This window comes from Trichosurus vulpecula, chromosome 7, assembly GCF_011100635.1.
Source record: "Trichosurus vulpecula isolate mTriVul1 chromosome 7, mTriVul1.pri, whole genome shotgun sequence".
NCBI classification, from domain to species: domain Eukaryota; kingdom Metazoa; phylum Chordata; class Mammalia; order Diprotodontia; family Phalangeridae; genus Trichosurus; species Trichosurus vulpecula.
In genome coordinates, this window is record NC_050579.1 from 139,898,183 (window position 1) to 139,922,943 (window position 24,761).

At 36.8% G+C, this 24,761-nt stretch overlaps 1 protein-coding gene across 1 annotated transcript in view; it reads left to right on the forward strand.

Annotated features, from left to right (window-relative positions):
• TRDN (triadin) overlaps nucleotides 1-24,761 on the forward strand; it is a gene marked incomplete in the record, with an annotated part of 469,162 nt that overhangs the window by 123,500 nt on the left and 320,901 nt on the right. Inside the window, 1 exon segment of the mRNA XM_036767544.1 lies at nucleotides 17,319-17,378. Within this exon segment, the coding sequence (XP_036623439.1) occupies nucleotides 17,319-17,378 (60 nt within the window).

Consider the following 24,761-nt stretch of genomic DNA (forward strand, 5'->3'; position numbering starts at 1 on the left):
ATTCCCTTTGGAGATCGGGTTCTTTGTCCCAAGTTGGACTTCTCTTTGGCTGCCCCAAGTGGCTGACCTCCCAGACCTTGCTCATGCTTTTTAAGGCTACCAGAGATATGGCTTTATCCTTTAGGTAATGCTTTGCCACCATAAAATTCCACCAAGTTTATTGAGGAAATTTTTCACATCTCCTACAGGAATAAAGAAGTGTGCGCTTTTTTGACACTTCCTTTGTACTAAATCCTTTAAAAGGTGTGAATGGATCTCTCAGTTTTTCAAGTTTACAATCTGCAACCAGGTCTGAGCTGCTAAAGGTATCCTGCCCTTTTCAAACTGTGAATGCAACCACTCAAAGACTAAATGGAGCAAAACTTTATCACCCCATTGTCTGTCTTCTCTTTTACCTTCTCCTTATACCCATTAATTTTATCAGGTGGTTTAGGGAACTCAGTTGGTCAAGGGTCCACCATTCAAAATCCCATTCCATACTTGCATATTAATGAAGATAGTAATAATAAATAACATTTACTGTAGTGAATTCCCAATATTTTATGAAAAGAGTATATATACATTTAGTGGCCAAGATACTCAAGCCAGAAAAGGCAACAAATGCTAATGATAATTTATTGATAACAGAGGAAGAAATATAGTAATAACAAAGATTTAGTTCATTTACATTCAGTAATCATTAATTAAATGCTTAGTATATGAAAAATATTAGGTGGGGGGGGGAACAAAATAAGATATAGCCCAGACCCTGCTCTCCAGGACTTTACTGTTTAATCAGGATGGTTATGATATAATGGTAGTAGTTCTTTATTAATCACTCCTAAAACCAGAGACAGAAGGTGAGGTAGTTTGTTATATTGGAAAGAGTATTGGACTCAGAGTCCAAAAATCCTAACTTCAAATATTACCGCTGACTGGTTATCTTGGCAATTAGAGGCAAAATATTTAATCTCTATAAGCCTCGATTTCCTCATCTGAAAAATGAGAGGATCGATCTATCTATCTCTCCATGTGTATACACACAACATACATATATATTCCTTGTATAAGAATATATATACTATATATTCCTGCTATACACATATACATTCCTTATATATTATATATTACATGTATACACACATATATACACATTAGGTAAATAACCATCTAATCATTTTGTTATTCTCTTGGCAATGCATAAACATTCAGAGATTCAGTAAAAGAGGGAAAAAATGGACTAATAAAATGAACTTTAACAATATCTACCCAGCACATGCTAAATAGCTCAGCATTTCTGTCTGAGCTTTCTACAAATAAGATAATGATATCTTACAAGTGTTAATATTTTGTAGCTTTCATATTTCTAGATTAATAGTGATAGTTAGTGAAGCTGGCTTTTCAGGGTTAGTTAAACATTTGCGAGGAGCTGCGTTTATTTGGTAGCCATATATCTTTTTAATTTTCTTCCTAATGCTTCTAGGTACAATGTAATAGAAGCATTTTTCTCCTTTTTAAAAGTTTATTCTGCTACATACTAAGTAAGCAATATAGTCATTGGCTGTATAAAAGAGATTTATATCCTTTTGGAACTGAGATTTTGGAAAAGAATAATTATTTTTCCAAAACTAGAAATTATAATTTATATAGTCTATTTCTCACATCTTGCTTTGAGTTTAGAAAAGAGGAAAGTTGATTGCACACACACACACACACACACACACACACACACACACACAGCTTTTACATAATCCAAAACTTGATAGTCTTTTTGTAAACCTAGATTTTCTGAGTTTACTTAGAATCTTCCTTCAAGACTTAGTTCAAACAACACCTCCTTGTAAGGGGAGCCCTTCTTTCCTGGTCTTCTCTGGCCCTTGAGCCCTTTCCTCTAAAGTTAATTTCCATCTTGTTTTCATATGTATATATGTGTACATATGTACACATGTGTACATGCATGTACACACATGTGTACATATATACACATAAACACATGATATGTTGTCTCCCCCATTAGACTGAGTACTTGAGAGCAGGGGCTGTCTTTTGCCTTTTTTAATATCACCAGCATTTAGCACAGTGCCTGGCACATAGTAGGCAGAATGTTCACTGACTGACAAACCAACATTAAAATACGAGCTACTTGGGTCAACTACAAGGCACAGTGGATAGAGCACAGGTCTTGGAGTCAGGAGGACCTGAGTTCAAATCCAGCCATAGACACTTACTAACTGTGTGACCTTAGGAAAGTCCCTTCACCCTGGTTGCCTCCAAAATAAAAACATGCTACTTGAGTTCAGGGACTGTTTATTGCCACTCTTAGTGTACCCAATACTTAACACAGTTTCTGGTGCTTAATATATGCTTGTTGATGGATTGATTGTCTTAAGGACCAGAGTTCACTAGTTCCAGACTCTTCTCAACATGACATTAGCAGCTTAAAATGCCTTCCCTTTCAACATTACTACTTGCTACCCGGAGTACCCTATGCCCCCTTCACAAAGTACACGTTAGAAGAGGAAAGTACCATGATTCTATGAGACAAGTTTGTTTTTTTCCTGTTGTTGATATTGTTTCATTTTTGTATTTTTATGTTTTGTTTTTGTTCTTTTACTCCTAATGAAAATAGTTCAATGACAGGAGAAGAGAATCCTCCCAACTTAGGCCAAAACAAATTATATTCTACTTTGGCATATTTGTAAAAGGCTCTGAAGTTCCTCAAGTTGAAAAGTCCCCAGTAGATTCAAGCTCAGTCCTCTCATCACATCTTTTTTCTGCTTAATTTATTCATGTCACTAAGAACTCTGTACATACAGCAAGGGTGAATGAGGAGGAGATGGAATAATTGATTTTCATAAATATTCAGGACTTGGGGATTGGCCCATTCAGAATGTTGTATCACAGCATAATAACAGGTAGATGGGGAAAAATTGTGTGGCGAAGTTTTCACGTTTTCAATCCTTCCTGGCAGTTTTAGTACTTTGTACTAGCATGAACTTAAAATGTCTGATATACTTCATGGTATACTGTTAGGTCATCAGAGTGTGCACTACTTCTTCCATCATAGATCATAATGCTTCCAGCTTTCCTAGACAGTCTTTATGAGCTATGATGGTATAAGAAAAAAATATATAAACAGACTTCTCCTGGTAGCCAACCTTATACATATATGTGTGTGTGTGTGTTTATGTGTGTGCATGTCCATAAATAACTGTAGAGGCCACATAATATAATCCCATCATTTTATAAATTAAGAAACTGAAACCCAGAGGGTTTTAGCAACTTACCTAATGTCATATAGATAGCAAGTGACAGAGGCAGGATTTAACCTCAGGTCCTCTGTTTCCCTGTTTTTCTCCCCCCGTGGCCTGTGACTGAAGCCCTAACAATTCAGCATAATTTGTCAGAATTTTTGTTTAGGGACATAGCCTTTGAGAACCCACATCATCATAAGATGTTGGCATAGAATATAAGTCCTAGAGTAGGCTGTTTGGAAAATAGAGAAAATGTGTAGTTATAATGAAAAAAATAACATGGTAATAAAACACATATCCTCAGAGTTACCATTGGGAGGTTCATAATGATTTGTAGGGGAAATTTGTCTTTGTTACCTCTTTGTGCTATGGGTATCTTCCCTATTTTCTCTGTACTTCCCTGTGACCCTATTTACCCAATGCCATTATGGTGTCTTCTGGCTTCTCTTAGGGCCCCTAAATGGGACACTCCTCCAGGTTTGGCCTTCCTACCTACCTACTGCCAGCACAGGATCATTGGTACAGAAGATATAGAGTGAGCATAGGAGACAAGGAAACACTGAAATATGGAAATGTGAAAAAATAATGTAGAAATCTTCTAACACTTGTGGAATGGCCAGAAAAAAACCTAAAGGCATTTAAAAAATTTCCACACCCTAATAATAATTTAATAAACTGTGCTGTCATCTCAAAGAATCAGGATGGTTGCCTTGGTGATGAAAATTGTTCTTTCAGCTTCTTGATTCTGTCATTTTTTTCTACACATGAATTCATAATATTTTGGATTTATTAACCGTTTGTCACTGATAAAGATAAATCACCTGCTTTTAACTGGCCACGGAAATCTTCTATAAAATTGCAAGCTCTTTGTCAACTCAGCAATATGATAGGCTGTGATTATTAGAAAATTAAAACTATTTGTCATGATGGATAAGATATGTAATATGAAAACATGACTCAGAAGAGAGTACTATGCACTATCAGAGATGTATTCTTAAGAATCATTTAGTTTAAGTCTGAGTCCACTGTGTTTTTAAATTGGTAGCATTCAATCTTTGTTAATGAATATGACCATTAGAAAGACTTGAGCATATTTAACTTTTAAGACTGTTAAGTCTATAAAAAAATCCAATTTACAATTTCCTCTCATCAGTTTGGGAGGAAGTGGGGAGGGGTAGGCTAAAAGTTTGCTATTAGAATACACAATTTTGAAACCAGCTCTAAAACTGACTAGCTGTGTGCCACAGGGGAAGTCCCTTAACCTCTCTGCCCTTCAGTATCCTCAGCTATTACAGAATCAAAGATAAGGAGCTAGAAGAGACCTTTGAGGCCATTTGGGCCAACCAAGTTGTTTTACAGATGAGGAACCTGTGGCCTTCATAGGCTAAGAAACTGAGAGTTAGAAAGATTAAGCAAGTAACTTTAAGTTATACACCTAGTACGTGACAGAACCAGGATTTGGACTTCAGTAACACTACTCAGTCAATAAACATTTGTTTAGTGCCTGTTATAAGTGAGAAATCTTAATACAAACATGAAAATGAAAATTGGCCCACCCCCAAGGAGCTTACATTTGACCAGGGAATACCACATATAAATGTACAGTGCATATAGATATATGTATATTTCTACATACATGTATTTGTATACATGCATACATACATGTGTGTGCACAATAAAATATAGACAAAGTAATTCTGAGAAGGGGTGAGATAAGTAGTCCAAATCTGGCACACTTTTCCCAGGACAACACTTCCTCACCCGTAATAATGTTCTTAAAAGAGTTCTTTTTATTTACTCCTGTACCTCCCGGGCCTTGAACTTTTGACATCTTGAAGCAATAAAGCAGCATATCTATGACAAAAAATACAAGGGCATTTTTAGAACAAGAATGAAGAGTTCTTACATTTTTAAGTACTGCATTTGAAATACGCATTACTCAAAATTTTCTAGTCTGATTAAAATATTGAAAAGTATCCCTACAGTAATTTGTGATACAGATACTGTATTATATACTTTAAAATGTATTTTTTTTTACCAATAGACAATTTATTATCACATACCAACACTTTTTTTAGAGTGACATATCACTACATTCTCTCAATCAATTATTATTAGCTTTTCAGCTGAGGCTGATGTTTTAGAAATTCACATTTCTAAATATGCAGAATAAAACTTAACATTAAAAAAAAAACTTGGATCACCACCCGCCCCAGGTTTATAGAGAGAAAAATGCCCTGTTAACCGTAAAGCATTATATGAATGTGAGTTATTGCCTGCCTGAGTTTCATTGATGTTATTTTCGTTATTAAAAGTTCATGTCTGTGACTTCTGGGGCAATGGATCTCACAATTCGTCTTAGCCTGATCCTTCTATGTCAGCTCCATTGTTTACTTGGTTTCCATTACTTTCTTTATAAAGGAGAAAAATTATTGCTTATGATCAAAAAATGTCCAGAGAAGGGATGGTTAATTTTTTATCCGCAAATCTGAGTAAATCGTTCTTGCAGCTTTCATATATAGTAATTGTTAGTTTGAAAGGGGTTTGAGAGTTGCACAATAGAGTGTAGATGAGGGATGATCTTGTTTCATAGACCCCCACTCTGCAAATGGAGTGTTCAGGGAAAGACTTCATAATTCAGTCTAATTCCCTAAAATGTCTGATGTGGAAATATTTCTGCATAATTCTACCAATAACTCCACGTCTAGATTTCCAGTTAAAATCTAAAACTGAGTTGTTATTATATTTGGTCAATGTGTGCTTGTATGTCTTGACATATGTCAATACCTCTTTAATTAAAAAAATTAAGCCAAGCTAGAAGCAATATATTACATGAATATATTTTGAGGATTTGGGCTTATTGTTGATGGTCCTTAAACACATTTTTTGCCACCCACATGATGATGCATAAATTATGTTCTATTACTAACCTAATGGATGATGACTTACCAGCTATGTGACCATGGACAAATCACTTAATCTCTACTTGTGGGTAGCAAACTCCTTTCATGGAGGAAACTCTTGATGACCAAAAAAGAGATCTCTGACATCTCATTAATACCTATTAGAAGGTGACATTGATTATATCTCTTAAGTTCCATGAGATCAAGCAAACATGTCTAATTTCAATATGTAATTCCTGCATTTTCAAGTATTGGGCTTTGTATTATAAAATAATCTGCAATGAAAAAAGGAAGAACAGTAGGAAAAAAAAGAAAGGGTAAAATGAGCTCTTTCTTCCTTTTTTGCATTTCCACTATATGTGTAGATGTTACACAAATACTATTTTTAAAAAAATTATCATAATTACCATTGTTTGTGTCCTAATGCACTGTTAGGTTAGAATGGGCGAAATGCTTTTTTTTCCACCAATCAAATTCTTTCCTTTTTTTAATTTTAAAAACATTATTTTATATCTAATTAATGGAACAAAATAAGCATTTCCATAACATAAATAATTTAAAAGAAGATTATTCCACACGAAACTGCCAATCTACTATGTGTAACTTTCTATTCCTTTTAATTATACAACAAAGTTATCATGTAAATTTCTCTTTTTTCTTCCCTCACCCCACCCTAAATATGGCCACCATTTGATACAAACAGGTATATATGTGTAAAATTATTCTATACACATCTTTATCAATTCTTTCTCAGGAGGCAGATAGTATCTTTCTTCATATGTCTTTTATACTTCATTTGGATATTTATAATAGTCAATGATTATTGGTCTAAATGATTCTAAGGACATATCTTTAACAGTTAAATACCATTGTTCATAGAGGCAGCTAACTGACACAGTGGATAGATTGCCAGGCCTAGAGTCAGGAAGACTCATTTTCCTGAGTTCAAATGTGACCTCAGATACTTACTAGCTGTGTGACCCTGGGCAAGTCACTTAATTGTGTTTGCCTTAGTGTCCTCATCTGTAAAATGAGCTGGAGAAGGAAATGGCAAACCACTCCAACATCTTTGCCAAGAAAACCCCGAATGAGGTCATAAAGAGTCAGACATGTGTGACATTCATATAAAAAGAGGATCTTATAACCTCAGTAGTCATCAGGACCTTTTCACATCAGCAAAATTGGAATTTCTCAGGAACTATTGGAAGGCACTGGAGTTTATTGAGTAGTTCAGGCCTGCATTTCTAGAAACTCATTTAGCTATCATGTGGAAGACAGATTGGAGGATAGGGAAGAGACTTAAATCAGGGAAAACAATTAGAAGTCAGATGCAATAATCTAGGCAAAAGAGGATGTGGGCCTGAGTGGTGTGTTTGTTGTATTATTTGGTTTCTTAATGCTCACTAGAGATGGATTCTGGAAGTGTTATGGAAGTAGAATTGTCAAGACGTGGCTAATTTGTGGGGTGAGAGAATATGAAAATCAAGGGTAACACCAGAGGGATAAGTCTGGTTAACTGGAAGGAAAGTGGTGCCCTGACCTGCAATAGGGAAATTCAGAGGTTGGGAGGGTTTGAGATGAACAAGGAGTTCTGTTTTGGACATACTGAGTTTGATATGCCTATAGAATATCCAGGTGGAAATGGTCAATAGGCATTTGGCAATGAAAAACATGAGTAGGAAAGAGACAAAGGCTGGACTTAGAGACCTAGAAGTCATTAGAGGAGAAGATAATTAAACCCATGGCAGCTGACAAATGAGACTTGCCGCAGAGCACAAGGTCACAAAGGGCATAAGCATCAGAAGTGGGGTTTGCACGTAAACCCTCTTGATCTAAAGCTTTTTCCCCAATTGTACCATGGAGTTAGAACTTTCTTTTCAATTTGGGGATATAACTGTTATTTACAGAACATACTATTGTTTTCAAGGCTGCCTCTTACAACGCAGGTCTGCCTGAAGCTGTTGCTTAGAGATTTACTCCCTTCTGAATGCCATTGCACCAGGCTGTTATTTCTTTATGTCTCATAGCTGTCCCAAATGCCTGCACCAGGTATCATCTCCTCAGTCATCTGTAATATCTACCCAGGCACAATTACCTACCCCACAGCATCCCCCCACATTGCCCTTCCCCACCCATCACATCATTACTATTGCTAAATATCCCTTAGCAGATGTGCTCTGTGTTCTCAGACAATTCCCTCTCCTTCCCACCAATCCTTTTAACTTTTAGTGGAATGATTGTTAGGTTTTAGTGGAGTAAGTTTTACAAACGAAACATTTATAGATGGGTTACAATTTGCATCCTACATGTCATTATATTATCTGTCTTTCTACACTTACCTTTCTTCCAAATTTTCCCAGTGTGACCAAAGGCATCACCATCTTTTCAATCGCTCCTATTTAGTGTCATTCTTGACTCCTCACTCTCACCCAAAATATCCCAATCAATGGTTGTCAAATGTTCTTGTTTCTATTTTCCATCTGTCACCTTCTTTCTGCTTATGTAGCCACTCTTATATTTCGGGCTCTTATCACCTTTGGGTCATTCAACAAGCATTATTAAACAATTAACGCTTGCTCTGTGTGAGTTCTCCATAAAATAGTCCTTTTGGCATGGTGGTCAGAAGAAGCGATGCAAAGACACACTCAAAGTCTTTCTCAAGAACTGTGGAGTTGATTGTGTTACATTGGAGACACTGGCACAGGACCTCTCGGCATGGCATGCCCACATCAGTGAAGGTGCTGTGCTCTTTGAGCAAAGCAGAATTGACATAGCTCAAAGGGAACGCAGGATGCATAAATTTAGAGAATCTACCCCAAATGTTCACATGGAATATTTATGCCCCACCTGTGGTAGAGTATTCCAAGCTTGTATTGGTCTGATCAGTCACAGTTGGACACATTGAAACTTGACTCTAGCATAGTGATGTCATTTTGGTCCTCTTTGAGAACAAAGGACAACAACTAACCAATTAAATGATTGCTATATTCTAAGCACTGTCCTAAGAGCCAGGGATACAAAGAGTGACCAAAACATATTTTCTTTCCTCAAGTAGTACACATTTTAGTGGTGGTGGTGGTGGGGCAACATGTAATGACTGTGTATGTACAAGATACACATACAAGATACAGTGTAAATGGGAAGTAATCTCAGAGGGAGACACTAGCAGTGGTATATGAGGGAGTTGAATAGTGGGGATGGAGAGCCAGTCTCATGCAGAAGGTGGGATTTAAGTTGAGTCTTGAAGGAAGCCATGGCAGTCAGGAGGCAGAGGTGAGAAGGGATCAGGCACAAGGAACAGGCAGTAAAAAGGCATAGGGTCTGAAGAGGAAATTTTGTATACAAGGACCAGGGAGAAGGTCAGTACAGGTGGATCACAAAATATTGGGGGAAAGTGGGGCACAGCTAGGTGGCACAGTGGATAAAGTGCCAGGCCTGGAGTCAGGAAGATTCACTTTTCTGTGTTCAAATGTGACCTCATATACTTACTAGCTGTGTGACCCTGGGCAAATCATTTAACCTTGTTTGCCTCAGTCTCCTCGTCTGTAAAATGACCTGGAAAAGGAGGGGTGTGATGTAGGAAATGAAGACTGGAAAAGCAAGAAGGACCAGGTTGTAAAGGAATTTAAAAGCCAAATAAAGGATTTTATATTTAATCCTGGAGATAATATGGAGCCACTGGACATTACTGAATATGTGTGTGGGGGGCGGGGGGGCAGGAAGTAGGTGGCACAGAGGATAGAGCACCAGCTCTGGAGTCAGGAGGACCTGAGTTTAAATCTGGACTCAGACATTCACTAGCTGTGTGACCAAGTTGCTTAAATCCAGTCGTTCAAAAAAAAAAAAAGAAAAAACAAAAATGAATGTGTGTCTATGGAGGCAGGGGTGGTGGCGATGGTGGTGGTTGTGGTGACATAATAAGTCCTGCACTTCAGGAAGATGACTTTAGTTGTATAGTAGAGGATGGATGGATTGTTGTTGTTGTTCATCTTTCATTCATATTCCCTCACCCTACAAATCTTTTCGTATGAATAAGAGGTATTCAGTTGTATTCTTGACTTGAGTGTGAATTGGATTTAAGTGAAGCAGAGCTACACAAGGTCTAGGTGCTCCCTACTCCATTCCATCCAAACATTCTCAGATGGACTGGAGTGGGGAGAGACTTGAGGCATGAAGACAAACATTAGGCTATTGCAGTAGTCCAAGTGGGACGTGATAAGCACTTGAGCTGGAGTGTCACCTCCATGCAAGATGAGAAGGGGATGTATATAAAAGATACAAAGATATAAATGACAAGACTTGGCAACGCATGAGATTTATATGGGGTGAGTGTGAGTGAGGAGTCAGGAATGACACCTAGGTGGAGAGCCTACATGCCTGGAAAGATGGTGGAACTCTCAACAGCAGCAGGGAAAATGAGGAAGGGAAAGTGTTTGGGGAGAAAGATAAAGAGTTCTCTTTTGGATAGGTTGAGTTTGAGGTGTCTTGAGACATCCAGTTTGACTCCAGTTATCAGCTGGCGACGGAAGACTGCGTATCAGGAGAGAGATGAGGGCTGGATAAATAGATCTGAAAATCACTGTCACTTAGTGTAGTCTTCTATTGTTGGTGTCTTTGTTTCAGGTCTCCTCTCCAAACTATCCTCCACACAGCTTCCAAAGGGATTTCCTCAGAGTGTGTATCTGACCGTGTTATTCTCCTACTTTACAAATTATAATTGTTCCCATTTGCTTGTATATCAGGTATTATTTTACCTTAAATTTTAAATTTCTCTTAAATTTAAATTTATAATACACATAATTACAATACAGTAGTACATGTATATGATTAATAACTAGATATACACTTATTGGTAATATGTGATGAGTTGGTTTTTTTTTCTTTCTTTCTTGATAATGATATGTGATCAAAAATGTTTGGGGGTCCCCATAATGCTTAAGCACCTACTTTTATGGCAGGTATTTTGTCAGACAGTGGGGATTTATTTTTTTCCTTTTTATAAATTTATTTATTTTTAGTTTTCAACATTCACTTCCATAAGTTATGAATTTTCTTCACCTCCTCCCCTCCCACCTCCCCAAGACAGCATGAAATCTGATATAGGCTCACATATACATTCTTATTAAATTTATTTTCACATTAGTCATGTTGTATAGAAGAATTAGAACAGATGGGAGGAACCATGAGAAAGAAAAAACAAAACAAGACAAAAAAGAGATCTGCATTCAGACTACATATTTCTTTCTGTGGATATGGATGGCCTTTTCCATCATGAGTCTTTTGAAGTTGTTTTAGGTCCTTGCGTTGCTGAGAAGAGCTAAATCTATCAAAGTCAGTCATCGCACAGTGTGGCTGTTACTGTGTACAAAGTTCTAATGTTTCTGCTCACTTCATTTAGCATCAGTTCATATAAGTCCAGGCTTTTCAAGCAGTGGGGATTTAAAACAAAACAAAACAACAGTCCTTGACCTCAAGAAGTTTTACTTCTACTAGGGGAAATAAAACATACACACTTCACTACCCTCCACATACATGATCCAGTGATAATGATTTCCTTGCCGTTCCTACGCCATGATATACCATCTCCCAACCTGTAGCATTTTTACTGGCTGTCCCCCATTCCTGGAATATGCTCTGCCTTATCGCCATCTTCTGACTTTTCTGGATTCCTTCAAGTCCCAGCTAAAATCCCACCTTCTGGGAGTAGTGTCAAAGAAATAGAAATGAATCTCTGCAGATCTCACATTGGCTCAGAAAATAACAAATTAAGATGGTCTATGTTGTGTTGTATTTTTGTTTATTTGGTTAGGTATTTCTCAACTACATTTTAATCTGATTCAGATGTCAGCATTTTTGACACCTCATGCTGCTCAAAGGCTGAAAGGGTTATTATCTTTGTTATTATTTGTTATGTCTTTGTTCTACTAGAAGCCTTTCCTGGTTCTCCCTAATTCTAGTGCCTTCCTTCTATTATTTTCAATTGTCTCACATATATCTTGTTTGTGAATAGCTGTTTGCATGTAGTCTCCCCAATAGAGTGTAAGCTCCTTGAGGGCAGAGATTGTCTTTTGTCTTTCTCTGTATACGTAATGCTTAATACAGTGCCTGTCATGTAATAGGCTTTTAATAAATGCTTGCTCATTTGACTCATCAAAGCAGTTTTGGGGAGAGAGCATTAATAAAAGGGGACAGTAGGAAAGTCCTCACACAGGTGAGGAGGTAGAGTTTAGCTTTATCTTTTGATTCAATTCAGCATGTAATTATAAAGTACTTTTTAGGTGTCAAGTGCTGAGTTATACTGTGGAGGTAAGGCAAAAATGAATCTTTTTCTGCCTTTAAGAAGCTTACATTTTATTAATATGTTCATATAAATAAACATGCTTATATAAATAAGGGCAAAGTAATTTCCAGAGGGAGAACATCCATCCAATAATAAAGGCAATTAACCACAGAATAGGCATTGAAGAGGGAACAATGGAAGAATAAGTTAGAATAGGATAGAGATACCTGAGGATTGGGACTAATGTGGATAGATTGGAGGGAGCAAGATTTTCTCCCTTGAAGAAGTTGAGCTCAGAAATCTGAAAGGAGTCCGGGATGATATCCTGGGTGGGAGAGATGGAGAAGGAGAGCATTCTAGGCTTAGGGGACAGCCTGTGTAAAGCCAGGAAGAGGAGGTGGTATGTGGTGCACAAGGAATATCAAATAGGCAAGTCTGGCTAACTCTTAGGGCATATAAAAAGCAACATCTCATCTAAGCTGTGTGACCTTGGGCAAGTGATATGACTTCTCTGCTCTACTTCATTTATTACCACGGGAACATTGTGAGGAAAATATTCCGTACACCTTAAAGAACACCTATTGAAATATGTGCTCTTTATTTTGATGTTCATATAAAACCTTGGAGCAGGAAATCCTTGCATTTAACAACTCAGGTCTTAGATAAGACCACTACTGCAAAGCTGACTTGAAAGAATCAGGTATTTAATTAATAGGAAAAGGTAATTGAGAGAATCATTAGTTCATAAGAAATTACCTTTTATAAGTTATGCCTGTAGTCGTAGCATTTTAGATAAGAGCCTAAATGGCCATTATTCATTCCTTAGCTAAGGAGTAGGAGAGTGGACACACTCTATAGCAATTTCTTTTGACTGTTAAGACACTTGACAGTTGTAGGCTAAAACTGGTTAACTTTATTTATGAGATAAAACACAAGGCCCTAGTGGAAAATGAAAAGAGCAAACAGATACAATCTAACTTTGACTGAATCATTACAACTGAACCCTTATTTCTCACATTCATGAACACAAAAACGCAGGTTTATTAGCCTCTGACTGATCAAATATTGCTGCTGGGATGGCCTGATTTGGGCTCTCAGCAAGTACTTAAAAAAAGTAGCATTGCTGTTTGTCTGTCAAAATGAAATTACTGCCTTACTGTTTGTGTGAGTTTTTTGGTATGTTTCTTTCTTTCCCAGTAACCCTGATGGCTCCACTCATCCACAGCATCTCTGGCCTTCCCTTTTGAACAGTAAACACTTCTGAGAGAGCCAGCTTCGGTTAGAGATTTAGGAGAGCAGTTTTCCTTTGTGTAAAGCTGAAATATAGGAAGAGGGCTTGCAAACGATCTCACTTGCATCCTATTTTAAATAACTTCACTAGTCAGTTTAGTAATTTAGTAGTTTGCAAAGAAAAGACAATATTCATTCATATAGTTTGCCACTAGAGAATGAAAGTCAGCTGGCACTGCCTAAAATATTGGGGCCATGAAGAAAGTGCGTGCCAAATCCTCTAGCACCTGCCATTTGGAATGAAATCACCACGAAAATGATATGGTTTACAAATAAATGTACTTGGTTACTTTTGTGGCAGTGGACAATATATTGGATGGGGAGTTAGGTCTTTGGGCTAGGTCCTTGGGCTAGCTCCCCATCCAACGTGTTGTTCACTGCCACAAAAGTAACCAAATATATTTATTTGTAAACCATGTCAGTCTTGTGGTGATTTGAAATAGTTACACTCAAAACAAATCAAAATGATGTGCTTAACTTTGTTTCATAATAGTTGCTGTGCAAAGTTAAATATGTCATTTTGCCTTTTTTGGAAACTATTTCTTTGTGTATATGTGTAAATATTTTAAATCAGTAATTTTCTGATAAATCCTAATGAAAATAATCTTATGGAAACATTCCTTACTGTCACCCTTCCCCCCAAATCCCTAGCTCATTATGTCATTTTTTTTTGTCTATTGTGAAAGCTTCTATGGTAATTACCTAATTCCCAACAGAGCTACTGTGGAAAGATAGGCCATCTGTCCAAGAGACGAAGTACAAAAAGCTTCTAAGTCTTAAACCTACTAAAAGCTGGCCTAAAATAAGGATCTCTCTCTCTCTCTCTCTCTCTCTCTCTCTCTCTCTCTCTCTCTCTCTCTCTCTCTCTCTCTTTCACACACACACACACACACACACACACACACACACACAAGCTTTGAGTATTAGAAGGTGCAGAGGAGGAAAAATGGATGCTTCTAGTATAAATATATTAATCTTATTGATTATCTGATTGCCAAATTTTACCATGTTGTAGCTTATTTAGATGATAATCTGGCTTTTAAAAATGATGCTTATTTTTGTTTAGATCTATGATTGCATTGGTGTAGGGTACTCTTGTTGAAGAAACATCCTTCGCCAATGCATATTAGCAACTGCTTTACAACTTGGGCTCTTAGAGAGATGTCTGAAGTACTGACAGGTTAAATGATTTATCTAGGATCACACAGCTAGTTTTTGTCATAGGCAAGTTTGAATCAGGTCTTCCCTGACTTCAAGTCAATCTCTCTACTACAATAGGCAATTTCTCAATTTGGAAAAAAATAAGGACTATATAATGGATGAAACCTAATAGTATTAAGGGAGGATAAGAGGAAATGAGCATTTATTAAACCCCATATGCTAGGCATCGTGCTAAGCTCTGGAGATACAAATATAAGCAAAAAGAAAGACAATCCTTGACGGACATTCTAATGGAGGATGTCAACACACAAAAGGGAGTTGAAAAGGTAGGTTGGGGATTGGGGTAATTGAAGTAGCCAGTGAGGGTGCATGGTAATGAATTTCAGAAGCCAGGAAGAGAGGCCAAGGGGGAATGAAGTTAGCTTGAGTCCCCCCCACAAAATGGAGGCCCCAACAGTAACTCATCAATGGGAGAATGGACCAAGCCTTGAAGAGGGATATTCCAAGTTGAGAAGGATGCACACATAGGTGGATGTTCCAGCATGAGGAGCCCTTAGGTGCTGAGGAAGTTCTAGGATTCAGGTGACAGAGGGGTGGTTTTTGAAGTCTGCAAACGAAGAACAGGACTTAGAAAATTAAAATTATCTAAATGCTAGATATTGCCTTTTAGAAAGCACACTGGAATACATTTCTAGTTAAATTTCTGTCCTTGAAACTCTCTTTCTCTCTCATTCTCTCACTCCATCTCTCTCTTTCTCTGTCTCTCTGTCTCTGTCTCTGTCTCTCTCTGTCTCTCTGTCTCTGTCCTCTGTCTCTGTCTCTCTCTCTCTCTCTCTCTCTCTCTCTCTCTCTCTCTCTCTCTCTTTCTCTCTCTTTCTCTCGGATAACACATTATTATGATTTCATCAGTATTCTTACTCCTTGCACTAATGCAGAGCACAAGCCTTCCTCAATTTTCTGACATATAAGGTTGGCCAAATTTCTATTTGTGTGTCCAAAATACCAAAACATGATTTGAAAAGCTACTTAAAAGCAATTATCATCCCCTCCCCTTTAAAAAACAAAAACAAAACAAGCCCTGAAATTGAGCAAGCAGATGAAGATTTGCTTTGTAGCCATCCTTTCAGATAAGTACAGGTTTCCCTTCCACATCGCGGGGGTGAGAGGCATGGTGCCCCCCATAATCTGGAAAATCTATGTAAATTTTTTGTTTCTCTCTCCATACCAGAGAAGAAATCTAAATAATTATGGTATTAAAAGATAAAATTTTTTGATATTATACAATATTATGCATATATTTTATGCATTTCCAAGTTTCTAAACTCTTTCTGTGTCATCTGCTGGTCTTCACAAAGGAAAACTCCGCCCAAATTCCCATTTAATTTCTTATGTCTGTATCAAAATCGCAATGGGGAAAATCACTATGTGGAAAAGATAATGAGTACAAATGTCGTTATGGTTCATTTTAAAAAAAATTACCATCATTGGTATAAGAAACTCCCGGAGGCAAAACTCCTTCTACTAATGCTAATCAGCATGTGCTGTACAGCTTTTCGTCTTGGAGATTTACGTGGGCCGTATAACCAGTATGTCAGAGGTAGCACTTGCATCACCTCAGTCTTCCAGACTTCAAGGACACCTTTCTATCCATTATGTCACACGGCTTATCTCAGATAGGTTAGGGAATTTAACCAAGATCATACAACTAGTAAGACTTGGCTTCAGAATATTAACCCAGGTTTCTTCTTTTCATGTCCTAACTTTGTCTCTTTGTCTAGTGACTTCTGCCAATATTTATAAAGATTCTAATCTGTTATTTACTCTAGTTTAAATTAATGGGAAATCCAGGGTTAATTTTCATATCTAGGCTTATTCAATCACTGGGCCTTTCAGTATGTATGAAGCCATGGTGGAGTGCTTTCAATATAATCTATCTATCTACTCCCTGTAATTATTGGTTCAATGTGATAGCAAATGCTGATTAAGAAACTTGACTCCATAATTCTGAGCTATACTTCCTATTAGGTAGTTGTTACAGCTCATTTCACAAGTTCTTAATTTAATATGTAAAAATTGTGTCTTACTAAATCTAAATTAGATTTCGATTAAGGATTCTTAATTTGTACTGAGAGTAATTGAAATAAAATGTAATTATAGTTTGTGATTGGTTATGGCATTATGGTATGATGCAAGCTTACCGAGATTTTTTCCCAATGGCATTTTCTTTATGGAACCACTAAAATTTATCTTATTTTAAGACAGTATAAGTAAGAGAAGCAGTAATATGAGTAATAAAAATGTTTCCCTTTTGTCTGTCATCATCATGTCACATATGATAATTCCGGAAATACTGGATAGCTCAAAGATCAATCTATATCTGAAGTTCTTTTCTTTCTCCCCTTATTATTCAAACTTTTTTTTCTAAAGTGCAAATTATGTTTTATCCTTCAGAAATTCACAAAGAGAAGGCTGAAAAGCAGGAAAAACCTGAAAAGAAAATAGCACCTAAAGGTAATTGTTTTTATTTGTTTTTCATTATTTTTGTTCAGAATATATCCTTTTCATATCAGCTTCTCTGAGCAGGTTGAAATATATTTTTGCTTTAATGAGACACATAGAAGGGAAGAAAATAAATAAGACTAATTCGAGTATCTTTAAAATATGTGACTTCAGAAATATAAACAAAACCATTGCTAACTTTATGCCAACCAACGAACACCGCACATTCAGACATAGAATAATATGTCCGTTATATGTAAGTAGTGAATAAAGAGAGTGCAAATGTATTTCTTGATCCTTTTATGGTACGTTTGTGGCATTCTAAACCTTAAGTTGCTTTTGAATAACAGAAAAGTAATTGTTCTATCTATATATCTAAAATAAAAATCCAGATGATAATAATGATCGTAATATCTTACATTTCTAAAATGTTTGCGCTCTCTCTATATATACATATATATATATATATATATATATGTATGTATAATCTCATTTAATGCCCATAGTATATGATGAGAATAAATTCAATACTGCCAACATATATTAAGCATCTACCTTGTGAAGCTCTGGTAATTCAAGAACAAAAATGAAGCCGTCTGTGACTTCAGTGAGTTTACATTTTACTAGATGGAAACAGAATACACACAGATAGACACACAGAAGTCATATATAAAATAAATATTTCTGAGGCAGAGCACTAAAAATATGTGTGTTTGTAGGAGAGAAGGCCTTGTGTAGGAGGTCACATTTGAGTTGAGACTTGAAAAGATCTAAGAATCCCAAGAAGGGGAAGAAGAGGAAGTTAAACCCAGTCATGAGGGACGTACATGCTAAAGAATAGAGTTAGGAGATGCAAGGTCAGTTTGGCCAGAAAATGCAGAGCATGATGGAGAATAATGTGAGATTTAGAAAGATAGATTGACTGGGCATAGTGTTCAGACCTATAATCCTGGCTACTGGGGGAGGCTGAAGATTGTGGATTGTTTGAGCTCATGAAATTTTAACTTCCGTGGGCTAAAGTTGAATGGGTGTCTGCACTAAATCTGGTGTGAATACGGTAAGCCCCCAGGAGTGGTGTCACCAGGATGCCTAGAGAGGGGTGTACAGGCCCAGTATGGAAACAGGGCAAATCAACATTCCTATGCCAGTCAGTGGTGGTATTGGGCCCAAGAATGGGACCCTGGGCAAAATAGTGGGAAGAGAGGGCACAGGAGAGAGGGAGCTAGAGGAGAATAAGACAGAGAATGAGAAAAAGAGAAAAATAAGGGAAGAAAAAAAGGAAAGAAGGAGGGAGGGAGGGAAGGAAGGCAAAAAAGAAGATAGTGTTCTCTATCCTATAGGCAATGGGGAGTCGTAGAAGCCTCTTGAGCCTGAGAGTGACAAGAGGAATTATAATAATTCCAAAATATGTGGCAGTCCAATGGTTTTGAGCCACTTATAGCAGTTTTATATTTGTTGAGGGGATACCATTTGGATGAATATCTGGTTGCTTTTTACGAAGCTGCCAGATGATAAACATAGTACTAAAAGGAACTTTAAAAAATCATCAGGAATTGACAGTAGTCCTGAGAAATGATCGACTTCCCAGAACTCTAAAAGTGTTGTTTAAGAACCCTAGTTTCTGGATTCCAAATTCGGTTTTGTTTTGTTTTTTGCTGTACTGCACTGCTAAAATGTACCATAGATCATTGAGACATGTTTTGAACCTTCATTTCCCATGCCAGGAAATACTTTTGAAAATACTTGGAGGAAAAATGCAAAGGGATTATATGACTCAATATGGATTTGCCCTGTCCCATAATATTTCTTTTATGTATACATGGAGTACAGACATCCAAAAAGGTGATAGTGTGCTCATTCAATGTCCCTTCAACAGAATTTCATCCAGGACCAGTACCAGAAAACCACGCAGAAATATATACTTGTCTTTGCCTTCCTGACAGCTCCCCTCATCTATGGGGACTCTCTTGGCCATGACTATTTGAGCAAACCTAAATTGTGACATAGTCATAAAAACAGGAAAAGCATCCAAACAGTGGCTATTCTTCTTACTGTTGTATTTGCAACTTTCCTTATCTCCTTAGTAACTCCCTAATACAGATGCCCCAGTAAAATGAAGAATATTTAATAACCACTACTTTTGTGTTTTGTGAGTAGAAAAAGAAAGATATTCCAAGTGTTAGGCCTTTGTGTATAGTTCAACACATTATGTGGAATAATTAGTATTGTTTATAATAGAACTGTATAGTATGAAATTAATTGTAATAACTGCCAAATCTACGTAATGCAAAACTAGCTTCTGATTAACCCTGAACTATGTTAATAGTTGAATCTTTGTGATAGTGCTCCACTCTTGCTAAATCATCTTCCTCTGAAGAGCTCAAAACACTTTATTGATATGGCCTTTTTAAGCTTAACAGTGCCCCATATGTTCCAGATTGTTCAGCCAATCCTCATATAAAACAGGACACTAACCCTTACTCATCTGGAAACTATTTTTATTTCTACTTAGGGGATTAATGTCTGCTTACCAATCTCTCTGTCTCTGCCTCTGTTTCTGTCTCTGTCTCTGTCTCTCTGTCTCTGTCTCTCTGTCTCTCTCTCTCCATCTCTCTCTCTCTCCCTCTCTCTCTCCCCCTCTCCTCCTCTCTTTTCTCTCTTTGTTCTTGTTTCTTTGTTCAGGGAAGTTTGACATAGTTTGGGAGTCCTATTTGCCTATGCAAACTAAATTTGAATCTCCTTGTTTGTGTGTTTCCATTTGGGTATATGATGAAGGAGAAACACAGAGGTTTTTAGATTCATTTTTTTTGTCCTTTTCTAGTTTTACTGCTCAGTTAATGGTGTTGCTCCTGGGTTGTATGTAGCTATGCAGATGGCACCATTTGTTTTTTGGACCTGGCTCTTTCTGGAGCATGCTGTCAAAGGCTTCGAGCAGGGTACTGTAGAGTGGGTTTATTAAACTGTCAAAAGAGCTAGTGAGCATTGAATAATTAAAGCAGTGAATTTGGCTGCAAGTCCCCAATTTCTCAGAACCTATCCTAGAGTCAAGGAGGTTGAATAGCCTGGATAGGTTTCCTGAATAGCCCAGATATATTTTAGGTTGCTGAATATTTCTCAGTAATGAGGGAATGTACTTAATGGTCGCAGAACAGAGCTGCGGATTAGGTAGATGGATTTTAGACCTTACTCTACACATTGGCTTCTAGTATGATTGAAGTTAAGAGACTATACATAATTGGTAAGGTTCCTTATTTATGAACAGGAGCAGACTAGAATCTCCCTACTTTTGTGAAAATAGTTGTGTATATACATACATAAATAGGTATAGAGATATGTGAATCTATATACACACATGTTATATTTGTATGTGATGGTATATTAGTTTCTCTGTGTGAAGCTGTCTTTAAAAGTACATTAACTCCCTCAAAAATACACATTGTACAAGGTTTTAATACTAGTTAGTGTTATGTAAAAGGAGATGATGGATTAGTTGTTTATCAAAGGGCTATGAAGTAAATCTGACTTTGAAAGATATAAACACTTTGCATTGGGTATTTTTGAAGGAGTAACTGATTTTAGAGAAATCAGATACTTTATTCAGAGTGTTTTTGTAGGAGAGAGCCCTAATTTGGGGGAAATCAATATTTCTCTCATTATTGTCTTAATTTTTATTCATTTTCCATGATGCATTTCATAAAATCTGATGATTTTAGAATTTTAAGGGACCTTAGAAATTACCCAATTTGCTCACTTCCTGCTTTTATTTTTAAGATGTAGAAAATTAGTCAGAGAAATGAAGTGATTTGTCTAAGGTCTCAGTGCAAGTGGTAGAACTGGGATAACTATAAACAAAGATGGGACAATTAAAGAACTGCCCAAGGACTGGAAATTTGACTCAGGAGAGGAAATCTGAAGGGCCCCTGCCAAACTATTCATTCTTTAAAAAAAAAGAAGGCAGAGGCAGGGCCTAGTAGTAAGGAGTGGGGTTGACTTATGGACAGGTTGAGCCAAAAATAGGATGGTGAGATCAGGCAAGGAAACTCAAATGTGATAGGGTGAAGAGTAGTACATAGCCTTTAGAAAAAGATTAGGTTTACAGGAGTCCAAGTTCCAGCCTGCTCTAATCCTATGGCGGGGGAGTCAAGTAGAGGCCTGGCTCAGCAATCAAATGGCCTCAGTGCAGACAACAAATTGCCTTTAAAACAAGCAAGCAAACAAAAACTCAATGTTTCAAGCTTTTATTGAACCACAGGTCCTTCAGAACCCTAATGAGAATTATGATTCTGTGTATTGTTTGCGATTTTTTTAGTGTCCCGACCTTTTTCTTCAAAACTAGGACTTCTGATGTGTGTCTAAAGTATCATTTGACTTGGGTGGCTGTGTGTGTGTGTGTGCGTGCGTGTGTGTGCCCGCACTTCTGTCTCTGTGTGTCCCTCTCTGTCCATGTCTCTGTATCCCTCTGTCTCTGTGTCTGTCTGCCTGTCTGTCTGTCTCCCTTTTGTAAGGCAATTGGGGTTAAATGACTTGCCTAGAGTCACACAGCTAGTAAGTGTCAAGTGTCTGAGAGCAGATTTTAATTCAGGTCTTACTGATTCCAAGGCCAGTGCTCTATCCACATCACCACCTTAGCTGCCCCAGGGTTTCTCTCTACTTAAGCTAGTGGTTGACTTTGTAAGTATAGATAACCAATTGCCGTACCATGAAAACAAAAGCATAGAAAAGTTAAATACTTTCAGTTCACACAAGCTCTTTTTTGTAGTAAGAGGAGAAATTGAGCTCACAATGAAACTCAGGTTTTAAAATGTGTGTATTATCACTCCAACTTTTTGAATAGTCTATATATTTTACTTCTTTTTTGAGAATAAAAAAGAAATGTGCTCGTATCATTCCTTATATTGGAGGATCTTTCCCCTTTATGACTAAGGTGTTCATTTTATCATTATAGGAACATTATAAAATAAAGAGAAGATATTGTTTTAATATTTCAGTGAGAAATGACTAAGTACAAAAGAGTTTATCCATATTTGGGGCATACATACAAACCTTCCAGTTTTCTGTGTAAAGAAGTGAAAATAGGAAATATGTTGTATTATCATGTTGTTATCTTGGAGGGATTTTAGAATAAACATCAGAATGCAAAAGCATTTACTACTTATTCCTTCTTAAATCAATAAGATATGAGGCCTGAGCTTCATATATGTCTGAGCTAACATAATGCAATACTTTTCCCAGCTTTGCACTTTTGGCCACTCAATTGAAAGTCAGATTGACTTTCAGTTACCTATTATAAATTCCTGAAGGACTATATTTTTAAATGTATTCCATTGCTTTGATGGATCCAGAATCTCTTTGCTATAAGTCCTCCCTGCACAAGTATATTTGGTAACCTATCCACGCCTGTCAATATTACTCATTGTTGGCCCGCATTTCCAAAATATTCTATAGTAGATCTGGTCAGTACCTTTGAGTCATTCCTCTGGCTATTGTAATATTTTGTGGTTACTAGTATGACTTATGAAATAGATAAAAAGTAATCATTCAAGTTTTTAAGTTTTTATGATATTAATTAGGAGCAGCTAGGTGGCCCAGTAGAGTGCCAGGCCTAGAGTTAGGAAGACCTGAGTTCAAATGGGATCTCATATACTTAGTATCGTTGTGCTCCGCTGGCAAGTCATTTAACCCTGTTTTCCTTAGTTTTCTCATCTGTAAAATGAGCTGGAAAGTGAAGTGGCAAACCACTTCAGTATCTTTTCCCAAAAAAAAACCTAAAAACTCAAATGGGATCACGAAGAGCATGACAACTGAATGACAACAAAAATGTTAATTAAACAAATTAATCAAAACTTGCTGTTAAATGTTTTGCAGAAATTTAAAGCTGTTAATGTATAGAATTTGTTCATGAAAGTGATATGTTCTTTTCTAAAGTAGTTTCCAATTTTGGCTAATATTTATTTTCAAAATTTTTATTTTCATATGCTTTAGACAGAGACAAAGAACTCAGAGCTTCATACTGAGAGGCTGTTTTCATCTTGAAGTGATGATACTATTATTCTATACACACAATATAATAAGCTCCATATTTTTTTAAAGTAGATGTGAACAAAGTAGGAAATTTTATGAATCTTAATAGAAAGGATTAGAAAGGCTTATGTCAATCAAATTGTTCACAAAAAGTGACATTCTTGAAATCTTTTGACTTTTTGACCATTGTTATATTTTTAAAAATTTTACCGTGAAACTAGAGTACCTGCTTACTTCATCTTTCCAAGAGTTGTTATCTCCTTTCTACTTTGCTCTAGAAAAGAATCTCAAAAAAAACCATTTTGTTAGCTTCATAATTTGGACCATGCATAATAATTCGGTTTGAGAATCAGGAGTGGTTTCCTTTCAGATGTAGCATACATTTAAAGTGTATTACTTGTCTCAAAAAATGCTTTGAGCTCATAATGAATAATTTGGTTGCTAAGCCATGAAAACGCATGACTATAACATAAAACTCTGGCAGACACACCCTCAAGGGTGGCAAGGAGATATGGTGACATGCATTCTGGAACTCCTTGCCTTCGATAGTCTTACTTCCCTCCCCCCCCCATACTCTATCATAGGATTTTTTTCTTTTTCTTTTTTTTTAACTTAAAAACTGTCTATTTTATGACTACTAAAGAGTAGCCCATAAAAATAGAAGTAGGTAAGAGCATTCTACCTAGAGCTGTATTATCACCTATTTTATAGTAATTGTTTACATGTGAAAGCAAACTAGAATCCTCCTTGTTTATGCATGGTATGAAGTGAAGATTATTCAGTGAGCTAATTCATTTTATTGGACAAAGATGTGCCTATGCTTCAGATCAATGTCTGGCAACACATCTATTATATGCACTATATTCCATAACCATAGTTCCCTTTACCTCTCTAGTGAAAGGAAGAGAAATGTTGGCCAATCTTTTTAATGTAATTATTCAACTTTCAGTTTTGTTTATATTATATTCGTTGTGTATATTTTTTCCAGGTTCTGCTTACTTCACATCCACAAGTTCATATGCACCTTCTCATGTTTCTCTTAATTCTTTATGTTCATTCTTTCTTAAGGCATAAATTATATTGATGCACCACAGTTTATCTAAGCATTCCCCAATTAATAACCATCCACTTTACTTCTAGTACTTTGCCACCAAAAAAAGTGCTGCTTTGAATATTTTGGTGTGCATAGGCTCTTTCTTTGACCTTCTTGGGGATTATGCATAGCTGTAGGATTTAGGGGTCAAAGGGTCTAGATTAAACATTTTAAGTAATTGTTAAAATATAATTTCAAACTGCTTTCCCTAATTGTTGGCCGATTCATAGCTTCACCAACAATGTAATAGTGTGCCAGTCACCATGAAGCCTCACTAACAC